A 13464-nucleotide genomic window follows, 5' to 3' on the forward strand; every position below is an offset into this window, starting at 1 on the left:
GCTCCATATGAAGAGCAGGCTGTGATGTTGGGGTCCGCAGCCCCCGGGGCGAGAGTCAGAGACCCACTGCAGTTCTCCTTTGCAGAGGGTTTTACAGACCGGGTTGCTCCATCGCCATCTTGCCACTTCCCCTACAATCCTGAGAGAGCCCCATCTGTCACTTGATGAGAGCTAGCATGTAGATACCCCTCCCCACAGGTGGCCATCACCACACCTTGTATGTGCAGGCTGCAATCTGGACCCCTATACCTTGGGAGGTTCTTAGGTTCCCATCATCATTTCTTGAATCCTTTTTTACTCAAATAACAATGTACTTGTTAGTGCCTAACATCAGCTAATAAATTTCATTTTCAAATATTTTTATGCAGAATCCACATTTAAAGGATGAAGATGGCTTTTCCTGTATAAGTAAAAAATAGCCACCAAACCCATATCCTTTCTCCTTTTTTATTAACTGAGGGTGAGAGAAGCCTACAGCTGGTCCCAGACGGGTGACTCAGATCCTGCAGGTGCCAAACTCATAAGGAAGATTCCTGGACTCTGTGTGACCCCACTTTGGCATTCTCTGTGGGGCACTTATACTATGGGCTTGTCAGACCCTGGAAAGAAATCTAGGTGCTCACTCTTGCTCTCTCTCCCCCCTCCTCCCACTCCTTTCCTCCTCCCCCTTTGTCCACCATTCCTTCTCTCAGGTAGCTTGTTCCCCATTGTACTATGGGAATCTTGAGTCTTGCAGAAGTCAACTAGCTTTCACAGAGGTTAGTTGACAGCCAGCAAGTGTTAAAGAGGGACTGGACCCTAAGCCTCACTCATAACTATCCTACCACACAGCATCAGTCCTGGCTCTACATTGGCAGCAAGATACCACCCCCCCCATCCCCACCCATCCACCCTGGTTTAAAATAAAAAGCCTCTGAAGACCTGCTCACTCTCTGAAAAGATTCCATTCAGGACAATTATGGGAGCCCACTGTGCTTCCTTAGAAGGATATTCGAAAGGTTCACTCTAGAATGACACCTCCAAACACCAGGGATTCTGAGGTGTACAAAGCTGAGGTATAGTCAGCTATGCTTTTATGTTAAGACACCAGGGACAATCCTAGAGGCTCTGCTTCATAGCACAAGTGGGAAATCACAAATTTGGAACCCAAAGACTTTTAACTCCAGCCTGAGTTTCACCATGTGGAGTGATGTGCCCTTCAGTGTCTCTAAGCCATTTTATTTCTCTCTAAGATGTGAATTAATCTACCTACTAAAGGATAAAGTTGCATCTCCGTGCAGGTGGGGAAACAAATATCTACATGTGTGGACATGAAACAGTGCAGCAGCAGTTGCTGAGGCAGAAATCACTCAGGAATTGTTCTACTACCATGAAGGGAGAGGGAGAAAAAAGAAGAAGAGCATCAGAAATATACATAACTCACTCTCTCACTTAAGACTTGAGAAGGAGTACAATATGGTGGCCCCTTGGAGATTAAGAAATGGAGCACCACATGTACAGCATGTGATATCTTGAGAAATAAGGAAGGCCACCAAGTCATTTATACTAGATTCCACCCAAGACACCTGAGGCATGAGCTCCTAAATGTCATCTTGAGGAACTTGTGGCCCTGAGCAGAGAATATAGCTAAGAGTGGGCATCTTACCCCTAAGGAACACGTGTGCGGTTGCCAGGCATCCTTCAGGTAGTGAAGATGTCCTGCAAGGAACTCCCAGTCCAGATCCTTTGCAACACATGTCCCTGATGCAGGCCAGACTCCAGGATGTGGCCTGTGACAGTGGGAGTAAACATCCTTGGTCACATCGCTCTGGGTCTTTATCAGACCCCTCACTCCCCTCTAAAGGGTCCACGAAGGCCCAGGAACAGCTGTTGCACAAAGGCCTCTTGCAGGTTACCTGATCCTGTGTCAATGAGAGAACTGCCACTTCCTGAGAAGAGAGAACCTCACTTCTAATCCCAGTTTCCGGTCTGACCCTTGGAAACCTTGATGTATTTCTTTTTCCAAGTGCAGAATGTTCTTCATGTTTGGGGCAGGGCATTCCCATGTCTGTGATACCCATTAACAGATGACTGGAGTATCATAGAATCATTCCAGAGGCAAATAATTTCTCTTTTCCCAGGTCAACATCATTCATCTTAAAATAACTACCGCCACTGTAAGGACAGAATATGACACTTAACACCATCCCCTGGGAAGGTTGCATCCACACTGACTTCCATAAACAACTTACTTAAGAGTTCTCTAGTCTCTAACGAAATCATTGTCAACCACTTTCACCACAAAGCAGAGGGAACTTTCACTAGGGAAGCCAATAACAATTTACAAGTAGGTATATTTCCTTTTATGGGATAGCTGCATCCCCAGGAAAATTACTTGTGAATGGGAAGCTTTGTAAATTAACTTCTTTTGCTCTCTCATTTTTAATTACTAAAAAAGCAACACATGTTCCTTGCAAAACATTCGGATTGAACAGAGAATGGAAAGTGGAAAGTAAGCACTATGAATTTCCTGAACATTCCTTTAGAAATATTCTGCATTTACAACCACTTACATCCTTCACACACACAGCACTCACACAACATTTCCTCTGCATTTTCCTCTAAATCTTTTCTTCTGCATCTTTATCACTTGCTGGTGCACCTTGAGACCTTTACCCTGGGCACTGGAAGCTTCAGCTCAGCAGATTCTCTGAGTCCCAGGGAAACCTATGCCTCCTGAGGTACAAATGGCTGTCCCGTGAAAAAAGGATGCCATAATCAACTAAGTTAAGGAAACACTGATTCACACAACTGAACGTCTCTCTGTGGTAGAAACTTGTATTCCTTGAGCATCTCATGTATAGAGGGGAATGCCAAGAGCAACAGATTCTACACAGCATCACCCTCCCTCTTTCATCCCAAAACATGTTGTCAAGGACCACTTACCAACATCTTGTATGAGCCGTTCCCTCTACTGCAATACTCCTACTCTCAACCTGCTCAACCCTTGCCTAAGTTATTTCCTACACATCCTTCAGATGGCAGCTGAGCCATGCCCTCTGACGGTGGCCACCTCAACCTCTTTCAGCCTAGTCTGAGCTGTTCTGGGACACAAACTCATTGTACCACAACCCCTTCCGCTATGGTGTGCCTTTCCAAGTGCATCATATGCTCAGTTGTATGGTTACTTCCCATCACCCTCTTCACTGACCTATATTCTCCACGAGAGCATGACCAGAGCCTACCTACTCCTCACTATTCCCTCGCTAAAAGGGCTCCACAGATATTTATTTAAAAGACAATAGATGATGGTGGTGTCCCACAGAACTCAGCTTTGCAAATGCTGCTCCAGTTGCGTCAGCGGAGGAATTCTCTTCTGAGCACACAACAGTGAACTCTCTGGCAAGGAGAAAAGCCTTTTTCCACTGTGAATCATCACCTCCTTATTCGTGTGTCTTGTACATATTTTGGTATGGTAGGTTTGCAGGATTAAATGTGGAGCCGTCTCATCCCTGACAGAAATATCCCCAATGTGTGAGCAGTTGGTACCCATTGGCATTCTGGTGCAGAATTCGCTTCACATTTTTGTGATGGCTTTTTGCTCCAACGTTATTTTGATAAAGGGAAGAAATTGGACGTGTTTATATAAAATAAGACTAGTTTTCATTTATGATGGATTTTTCACATGCTGAGAAGAAAATAGCAAGATTTGACAAAAACAGGGACTTCCATTTGCTGCACGCATAAAGTGTGCATGTAAACAGGCATGGCACAATTAACTGAACCCTCAGGCTCAGTCCTTGGGCAGTCGATATGGCGCATGTAGGATGCAGTATTGACAGTGTACCCTGCTGGTTCTGAAGTCAAAGCACCAGGTTTGCTTGCTGACTTGTCTACTTTACCAGCTCAGTGACTCTGAGCAAGTCTTTGAGCCTCAGTTTTCTCACCTGTAAAGTGGGAATAATAATGGCTCCTTCTTCACTGAGTTGTGGGTAGAATTGTGTTAGGTCTGGCACGTGGTAAATACCACATAAATATTACTTGAAGAAAGAAAACTGAGAGGGAGCTATCAGTTGACTAATACAGAAGCAAGTGTGCCCAAAAACAATAAGCAGATAGTGTGCTCCAGACAGAAGTGTCCATCAACTTAGAGATGGAAAGAACAAAAGACTCTGAGAAGTAAAAAGGAAGATTTTTCTTCATGTTCGTGCCAAGGCAGGTAACATCAAACAGCTGAGGGACCCAGGTCCCACACAAAAGGAAACCTGAGAGCATTATTTGAAGCCCTACAGCCTCTAATTGACAGTGACACCAATGTTCTCTGCAGCATGTGGCCCAAGCAGTAGGATATGGACACAAATAACTTCCCCATGTCTGTGAGTGATGAGCAGGTGGGTGGAGACAGGTGCAGGTGTTGAGGCCAGGCCACCTGCCAAGGTGCTTGTCGGCCCCAACTCTGTAGTTCTGACTGCATGCTTTTTTCTGTTTACTGAGTACAACTGCAGTGATAAAAGGGTTTCCAGGTGCAGGAAGAAAAGGAATGCTACCTGGCTCCATGTCAGAGATATCCTCAGGCATCAGTCACGACACTGTGAGTGTTACTGTCAACATTCATGTAACAACTTTAACAATTGAGACTCTCAGTAAGTTTTTGTCACATAGTAGTCACAGTTCAAAATTCTTAACATACATCATTTCATTTAATCCTGCAAAACCCTCATGAGAAAGGTGCAACCTAATGCCTATTGTACACAGGAGCCAGCATCATGGTCTGAACCCTTTGTGGGGGCAGGGTCAGTATCAGGACAAAAAAATACATTACATTCACTTTCAGACCACATGCTCTGAGTAAGCCACCTGGCTGGCCCAGAGTACCTTGGTCAGCACTGTCCAAGGAGACCTGGGGGTCACCTGCAGGACCATCCACAGGTCTCTGCTATGGTTCTTAAGTCCTGGAGGCCCAGCCTGCATTTTATCAGCACTCTCTTTCTTACACATGGGGACCTGTGACATATATTGCTGGTTGAGTCAGCCCAGGGACAGTGGCTCTTAATCTACTTTCCCCACTAGGACATCTTTGACTGCCACCCGAGGCTGTAATACCCACTGCAGCAATTTCTAGAGTACTGAAGGTGGCATCACCTTCAGTCAAAACACATACCAGAAAACAGGTGCTTAAGAATGATGCTATCATAGAAATAACCCTGAATCCTCTCTAAGCCATAAAAAATAGTAAATCACCTACAAAATCTGGCTTTCTACTATGACTATGATATTTCACAAATGTCGGGACACCAAGATGAACTGAAACACTGTTAATAACCATTCCTACTCTTCCATTGTCCTTCCCTGCCCTTGGCCTCACCTTTGAAAACTTCTCTAGCCCAGGTTCAGCTCCCAAAGGCAAGACTCCATCTTGTTTTCCTTCCTTTGAAAAACGAGGTTAAAAATACAAACAAATGTAAAGAGCCTGAAAGTAGTATTACTTCATTAGACATACATCTAAAATTACTGTCTTAAGAAACAAAACAAAATAATCAAAATGCAAGTACAAGAAGAATTGACAGAACCAACAAGCAGAAAAGCAACGCAGTTAAAATGCTCAGAAGGGGATTCAGTTCAACTCAACAGGATCTAGGGAGGATTTTACCTACTCCAGATCCTCTGCTAAGTTCCCAAGGGGATGAAAAAACACAGCCAGGGATCCCACGTTCAAGATGAGAGAAGTCAGTGAAAAAGAAACTACTCCATAATGTGATGACGACTCCAACAGAAGGCGACACAAAACTGTGGAGGCATACACGAGGGGGCAGGAAATGCTTCTGGAGAGGAGTGCTGAGGCCAGAGGAAAAGACAAGGCAGCTGGGCTCTCAGGAAAGACAGGCCTTTCCAGAAGGGAAGAGGACAGCAGGTTTTCATCAGGGTGGTGGGGGAAACCCGTCTGGTTTACAGAGAGCTGGGAATAGGTTTGGTATGGGGAGTCAATATGTATCAAGTGACTCTGTGTGCCAGGCGCTGTGTTGGGTGCTGTACCTCTACTTCCTTTAATGCTTACAGGAACATTTTATACCTTACAGATGAGGAAACAGAGGGCCCAAGAGTGAGATGCTTTTCCTAGTCCACCCACTAAGCTGGTACTCAGAGCACTGGATGCAAGTCCAGGCCTGTTGCTCTCCATTGGCTCCCTGGTGGCTCTGGAAAGAGACACACAGTAGACCAAACCAAAGACAATGGAGAAAGAACAGGACAATGGGTCAGGTGAAAAGGGACCAGGGACAAGAACAGTGTTTCAGAAAGCCTTTGGCAAGAGGTATAAGCTCCTTTCCCACTTGCATTTTGGGGAATAATCACCCGGCATCTGAAGTGATGCCTCTGAATTTTACCCCACGTGATGCCCTTGGACCAGACTCTAGAACAGAGGTTATGGAAGATTTGCCTTGGAGGATGGTCATGGGATTGCTGCCTTCAGCACTGGGGTTGTTGTCACTGAGATAATGCAGTTAAAATGCTCAGTACAGAGCATGGCTCTTGGTAAATAACCCACTCTTCCTCCCATCCAACCATCTATCCATTTATCCATCTATCCAGTCATTGATCAAGTGCAACTTCTAAGCCAAATATAAGCCTAAGCAGAGGGTTGAGGGCCCATCAAGGGCCACATGACACTCTCCTTCCACTAACACCACTTTTGAGAAAATACAGACACGAACCTATGTATTCACACATGAACATACACATCTATGCAGACCCATGTGGATATGCATGTGGCCACACATACAAATTCAGAAGTGTGAAGGAACTGCCAATAGGAAGAAATTCAGCTACCCAATCTGTGAATTTAAAATAGGAGATAGTTATTCTATGATATAAAAATATAACTTCCAAAGTAGAAGAGAAAAACTATGTGTACTTTAGGATGACAACTGTGGAGTCACTTCAGCGGCAATATCTGTGTGTCTTGCCAAACGCCTTAGTTCCGTTGTGCTTACACTATTGGAACAGGGTACCTGGAACCCAAACTGCAGCTTGGGAAAGTTTACTAGACCTTGGTGAGAACTGCAGGCACCAACAGGCCACGTGGGAGGTCTTCTTGAGTGTCTTTCTGTTGGGCCACAGAAATGTGCTCTGGCCTAATTCCTCTGATCTTGACTCCCAATTTCAATTCAAGACTATCTTATCATTGTATTAAATTAGGCCTGGGAGACAGAGATGGAAGCAAGATTCAAGCCCACTCCAAATGGTATAGTTCAGAATCCCAAGAAGAAAAGCCATTTAGGACCAGGATGTGTTTTTGACATCCTGGGGTGAGTCACTTGCTCACTTGGGCATGGTCTCTCTCTCTTTCTCTGTCTTTCTGTCTATGACACACACATACACGTGTGTGAAAGGAAAAGAAACAAAAGAGAAAGCAAAAAAGATTAAACAGCTTTTTAAAAGGTTCGTGAACCTTCTTGCACATCAAATGGCTCTTGGAAAACAACATTTTAATGATTTCCACGTAAACAAATCAGAAACATATGGATTAAATTTCCCTCAAAATGTACACATGTAATTAAGGGGAAAAGTGCTTGGCAAAATACATTTTGCATTTTACCAAACCCAACACTTGAAAAGTAGGTTGAGACATCTGACAAATCCAAATACAGCGATCCTGCCCATCTCCACAGCAGCACACATACTCTGCTGCTAGGGAGGGGACCCAGTTCTACCTCATCAGACCTTTGCTTTTTGCTTGGCTTTTTAAAAGAACTTACTGGATTGTAAGAGACAGATTGACCTCTTATGCCTGCAATGATGGTTATGGATCTACCTTTACCTGGAGCATTTTTAATTTTTAGGAGTTGGGCCACAAGCACAGCATAGCTTTGCACCCTAGCTTCAGCCTGACTGGGAACCCTACTGAGGAAGTCTAGAAGAGGAAGGCGTGGTCTAGGCTATATCCCTGCTATTCTCACGTCTCGCCTCTTCTACTGCAGTCCACCTCTTCCTGACACCCTCCATCACTGGGGAAAGAAGAGGAATTGAGACTGGGTTACTTCCTACATCTTTTTTTTCAACTGTGCAAGCACAAAGTAGAAAGATTTTTAAAACTGCCATCTTCAATTATTCCCTCACCTTGCAACAAGCAGTTATTGAGCATCTGCAATGTAGCAGGTATCATGCTGGGGCTCTTGCCCTCATGAAGCCAACATGGTCACTGGAACTTGCTCTCTGGGGCCCCAGGCCCAAGGACTCTCCTTTTAGCCACCCAGTCTTGGCCATGTACTATCACTCTCCCTTGGGTTTTCTCTAAACCAGGCCCTCAACTCCTCCTCCTTTTTCTTCTTCAGTGTGAATAGGACCCATATTCTATCGCAAACCTCTTCCTGGCAAAGCTTTTGGTCATATTTTACCTGTCTCCACAGTGTCCATGACCTCCTGATGACTCCCACAGCCTCTTACCACCAGGCCAGCCCCCCCCCCCCAGCTCCATAGCGACCTTTCTGACAGAGGCCCGGCTGTTTCTACTACTGCAGTTTCCACTACTGCTGCTTCCACTGGGGTTAACCCACCTTGCCCTGCTCCACAGTCTCCCCCTCAGTCCTGGAGTTCCAGCTCCTCCTCTACCCCTTCTGATGCCATCACATCATAGGTAATCACGAGTGATGATTAGGTTTCCATATACCGATCCTGAAGGGACACAAACATTCAGACCATTGCACTCAAGTCCTGGGTGGCCATCATGTGCTGGGCATTCACCTAAATGTTTAATCCTCAACACAACCCCTGAGACAGCTCATTATGACTATCATCCCCAATTTATGAATGAGAAAAATGAGGCGCAGACATTTTATGCAGTTACCAATAGGGAAGGGGCCGAGCCACGAGGGCAGTGGGTCCTCATCAGGTTGGCTGTAGGTATGACTCTGGCCCCAGCCTCCCTTCATTCCCAGATATTTTCTATGCTTATTCTCCAGCATTCTTGGAGAGTCTGTGAGCCACCCAGTTTCCTTTCCCAGAGTTTCTTTTCCATTTAAACCAGTCAAGGTATGCTTCTGTTGCTTGCAAGCACTGTGGGAGCACTATAGCACTGACTGGCCTCTCATGGCCTGGGAGACGCAGACATCGGTAGCCTCCACCCTGCCCAACACCAGTGAAAAGAGAGCATGGTCTCAGGATGAAAGGGAACACCAGGCTGAATTGGCAGGGTTCCTGCCCTCAGAAGACTCACAGTGGAGAAGGAAAGACTGTGTGCTATGCACACTTAGAGCAAAGCAATGCTAGAACAAAGTAATACACCAAAGTCACTTACACAACACAAGATTAAAGGAACGAAGGAGGTTGTGTTGGAGCTGGCTTTCAAGAATGAGCATTTGGTTAAGCAGGAAAGAGGGGCATGGATAACAGAAATAAAGAGGATGAAACAAGATACAGTGGAACAAAGAGAAAGGTATGCCTAATGAACAGAAGAGGGTCTCGCCTGGGTGGGCTGAGGTAAAAAGTGAAATGAAGGAGTAAGTTGGGAGCAAAGCATTTTCTTTCACACACACACACACACACACACACACACACACACACACACACATATATATACAAACACACTCACACACATATACAAACACACATAGACACAGACATACACTCATATAACATATATGTGTATATGTACATATATGTGTGAGTGAATATATATGTATGTATATGTATATATACATAAATTTCATATCATTTCCGCTTAGCAAGTACTTTAAAAATAGTTCAGCTTTATTTGAATCCTCTGCCAGATCATCAACAGTTCTCACAAAAGCCTCCTGCCTCTTGCTTTACTCATGGAGGAGATGTAGTCGTTCACAGCTCTAAAGGAATCGGTCACAAGTCTTCAAAGTCTCCCAGATGGTGAGAATCACAGGCTGGGGATGCCAGAGCAGACACTTGGTGAATGTCCGTTGAAGAGATTTCATAAAAAAACCATTGCATCGGGCGCCCTGAGGATACTAAGTCACATTTCTAAAGACTCTGCGAAGATGACTCTTTGAGTTCCCAGAGGTGCAGCTTTCTCAGGTGTCACCAATGTTGAAGCTGCAGTCTCTTTCAGTGCCTAAGAGAAAGACACCTCAACCACAGAGGAGAGCACCAGCCTGACTAAAGTGCCTAGTTGCAAGGCCCAGCCAAGGAGGTAGTAGGCAGACTGCAGAAAGCAGGGAGAGTTTAGCAGCCAGTTTCACTTAGGACAAGAACTCTGTGCACAGGAGCTCCTAAGCAAGTATCAAACTACTCTGCTGTGTGCCCACAGAGCTCCAAGCTGCCAGGTGAGGATAATCCCATATTGGTTTTCTTTGTTGGGGGCAGGATCTTCAACCCCAAAACAACACAGCCAGTGACCAAGCTCTGAACATGTGCTTTGAGTACATGTCATCAATAACTAGATCTGAGTTGGCGGGCCTTCTAAACATTAAATGTATTTCTGATGCTTGAAAACAAAAATGTATGTTTGGGGCTGGTTTGAATTAGGTAGTGTGGAGACAGCCGTTTGCCTGAAGTCTCCAGTCCTCCTCTGCCCTTGGGCAGCTATTCACTGCCTGGTTGAGACCAGATAGAGCACCTGGTAGACCCTGGCCCACACCCCTGGCTGGGTAACAATGACTTCTGGGCAGGGGTGATAGGCAGACCCCACAAGGACAGCTGAGGATGAGTTTAAATATCATGATTTACCATCCATGGCTCAAGAAATCTGATCGTCTCTGAAGATTCTGCCCAGTAATCCTCACAAGCACAATTCTACAGCCTATGTGATCAATGGTGGCGTGGGTCCCTTGTGTGTTACCACCATCAAAAGGTACAGTTATTCCTTTAAAGCTCAAGGTATAATTAAATCTCTACAATGGTGTTAATGGCTCAAGCAACCTCGAAGCAGCTGTCATATTTTAAAAGATCATTCTGAATTGTTTTATGTCTGAAATTGCTCTGTAAAATCTTGTTCATTTTTTAAACTTTAGTTGAGAATACATTTAATGCAGAAGATGGCTTTCTTCTGGCCACAAAAGAAGCAGCAGCTTCATTTAGGACTTCATCATCTGACAAGATCACCATGGAGGACTAAACTCCACCAAACAAAGCTGAGCTCAGCCCTCTAGGGCTTGGTTCCATTTGTACACTGAGGAAGAGTCCAAAGTAAAGATTAGGTCACAGGATATGGGCCAGTCCAGAGCACTCTGGGGGATGTTTACACTAACATCACTTTCTTGAAGGAGGGGCTATGACTGACTTACCATGGGATCTCCAGTGACTGCCAGGACAGTTGGTGAATGGGGTACTGCCTCCATTGAATAATAGGTAAACTTTTTATTGAATAACAGACAAACCAGTAAAAGGAGACATTAGGTATTCCGCCACAAAAAAACAGGCATGAGAAAAATGTTTCAGAGACAGTGAATTGGAAGCTCTTTAATCACTCACCAAACTCCCTAAATAGTGATCTAGAACAATTGAGAAGTGCAATTTATATTCATGCTATTTCCCAATAATAACAATGACAGCCAAAAAGCACTGAACACTTTCTGTGTGCTACTGTTGCACTATGGGCTATACACACCTCATTTTGTGGCCTCTCAATAACCCTCTGAGGAAGGCAGTACTCTGGGCTATTGAGCTCTCATATATGATTCTGAAACTGGACGCTGTGATAGGAAACAGTCTCTGATATCTCGGAAAACTTGATGGCAGATAATGGGGTAAATTCTTACTTTGAAGATGCCACAACTTTCTGATTTATCTTTCTAGGAAGACAGCTCTTTGTTTAGGAGCCTTTCAAGTGTGACAAAATAGTGCCAAAACCTCCTCAATAATGATAGAAAATGTTGACAACTTAAGCCCTTTATAAACATCATCTTAGTTAGTCCTCACAACTACTCCATGAGGTGGGAAAGATTATTATTTACATCTCAGAGATGAGGAAACTAAAATCTAAAAAGATATACCCAAGGTCACAGCTAGAAAGAAGTAGAGCACAGGGTCTAACCAAAAGCTATCTGACACCAAAGTTCAGTCACTGGCCACTGTAATCCCAACTGAAATGGGTAGATGGAGGTTTGAAGTCAAGAACACTAGTGTCTATGTGACGATAGGATTTGAGGTACACAAGCCTGGAAATAGAGAATTTTGATAAGGTCCATGCTACTGTGTACTCTGAAGAAAGACCACAACTGATAGCATTGCAACACTAGGAGCTTTCTACTCCTAAATACCATTCCAGGGAATGGAGGAAGAAAAGAAAGGGACTACTTCAGGAGTCAGAAAACTACAGTCTGCACATTAAATCCAGTCATCTGTTTTTGTAGATAAAAAGATGTATTGGTTTACAGATTTACATATTGTCTAAAGCTGCTTTTGTGCCTAAACAGCAGAGCTGAATAATTGAAAAAGACCTAATGGCTGGCAAAGCCTAAGATATTTACTCTCTGGCCCCTTACAGAAAATGCTAGCCAAACTCTGGACAACAGGTTACAGACTGTGATATAAACAACCATGAGAAAACAGCAAGCCCAGAATTTCCATGCGTAACAGGTACACGCTTCACCTATCCAGTTGAAGCTTGACACATTCAACTTGTAATTGCACTTTACAAAACCCCTATGTCCAAAACCAGCCAACTTCTACTTCTCAAAGCCCCAATTCTTTACCCTCCAAAAGAAGAAGCAGCAGGGAGACTTACCTTTGTTGTACATGTTTGTGGGTACTTGGACATCACTCAGACTGATGTTCACAGGCAAATTATTAAAATGGTCATTTGGGGCTAAGATGAACTCCTTTCCCAGTTCCAAAAAATTCCCATCTTTGTCTCTTTCATTGATCAACACAGCATTGAAATATTCATACTGAAAGAGAAAGTAAATTTTAAAAAATTACATGAGACTTAAGGAAATGAACTATGAACTCAGACCTGGGCACAGGCCACATGCTGTCCCCTCCACTTGCAGACCCTGGTCTGCTCACATAATCTCTTTAAGTCTTGCATACCGTCTTTGGCAGTTTTTTTGTACAAATGTGACAGCGTTATGTAAATATTTTCCAATGTCTTTAAATATTTTTGGAAAACATGAATTTAAGGAGGAACACAGCACTTCCTTATGTGAATATAGAGGAAAACGTCCTAAAGATATTTTAATTCTTTGAATTTTGAAGAGAGACTCTGCCCTTATGCAACCTACACTTAAATTGAAGGAGGCTGAAAATCAACAAAAAATAACACTATGTAATATATCAGATCATCATACTTGCTATAGAAAAATAATAAGACAGTGTAAGGGGCATAGCAGCAGTAGAAAGTCTGTGTGTCTACATATGCTGCTTGGGAAGGTCTTATTGCTATGATGACACATATAGAGGATGGATGAGGGGGGGATGCCAATGGCATGGGCATCTAGGGGAAGCATCCCAAACACAGACAATAGCAAGGGGAAAGGCCCTCAGATGGGAGCACGATGGCATGTTTTAGAGATGGCTATA

At 44.1% G+C, this 13464-nt stretch overlaps 1 protein-coding gene across 1 annotated transcript in view; it reads right to left on the minus strand.

The window, feature by feature from the left end:
- The window catches only part of LOC103266199 (voltage-dependent calcium channel subunit alpha-2/delta-3-like), a gene marked incomplete at both ends in the record, with an annotated part of 243085 nt that extends 230246 nt beyond the window's left edge, over positions 1-12839 (minus strand). Inside the window, one exon of the mRNA XM_008063825.1 lies at positions 12671-12839. Coding sequence (XP_008062016.1) covers positions 12671-12839 — 169 coding nt within the window. The remainder of the gene's footprint in view (positions 1-12670) is intronic.
- Between the last annotated feature and the right edge of the window lie 625 nt (positions 12840-13464).

Source organism: Carlito syrichta, unplaced genomic scaffold (genome assembly GCF_000164805.1).
Source record: "Carlito syrichta isolate Samal-C Ts95f unplaced genomic scaffold, Tarsius_syrichta-2.0.1 Scaffold307067, whole genome shotgun sequence".
NCBI classification, from domain to species: Eukaryota; Metazoa; Chordata; class Mammalia; order Primates; family Tarsiidae; genus Carlito; species Carlito syrichta.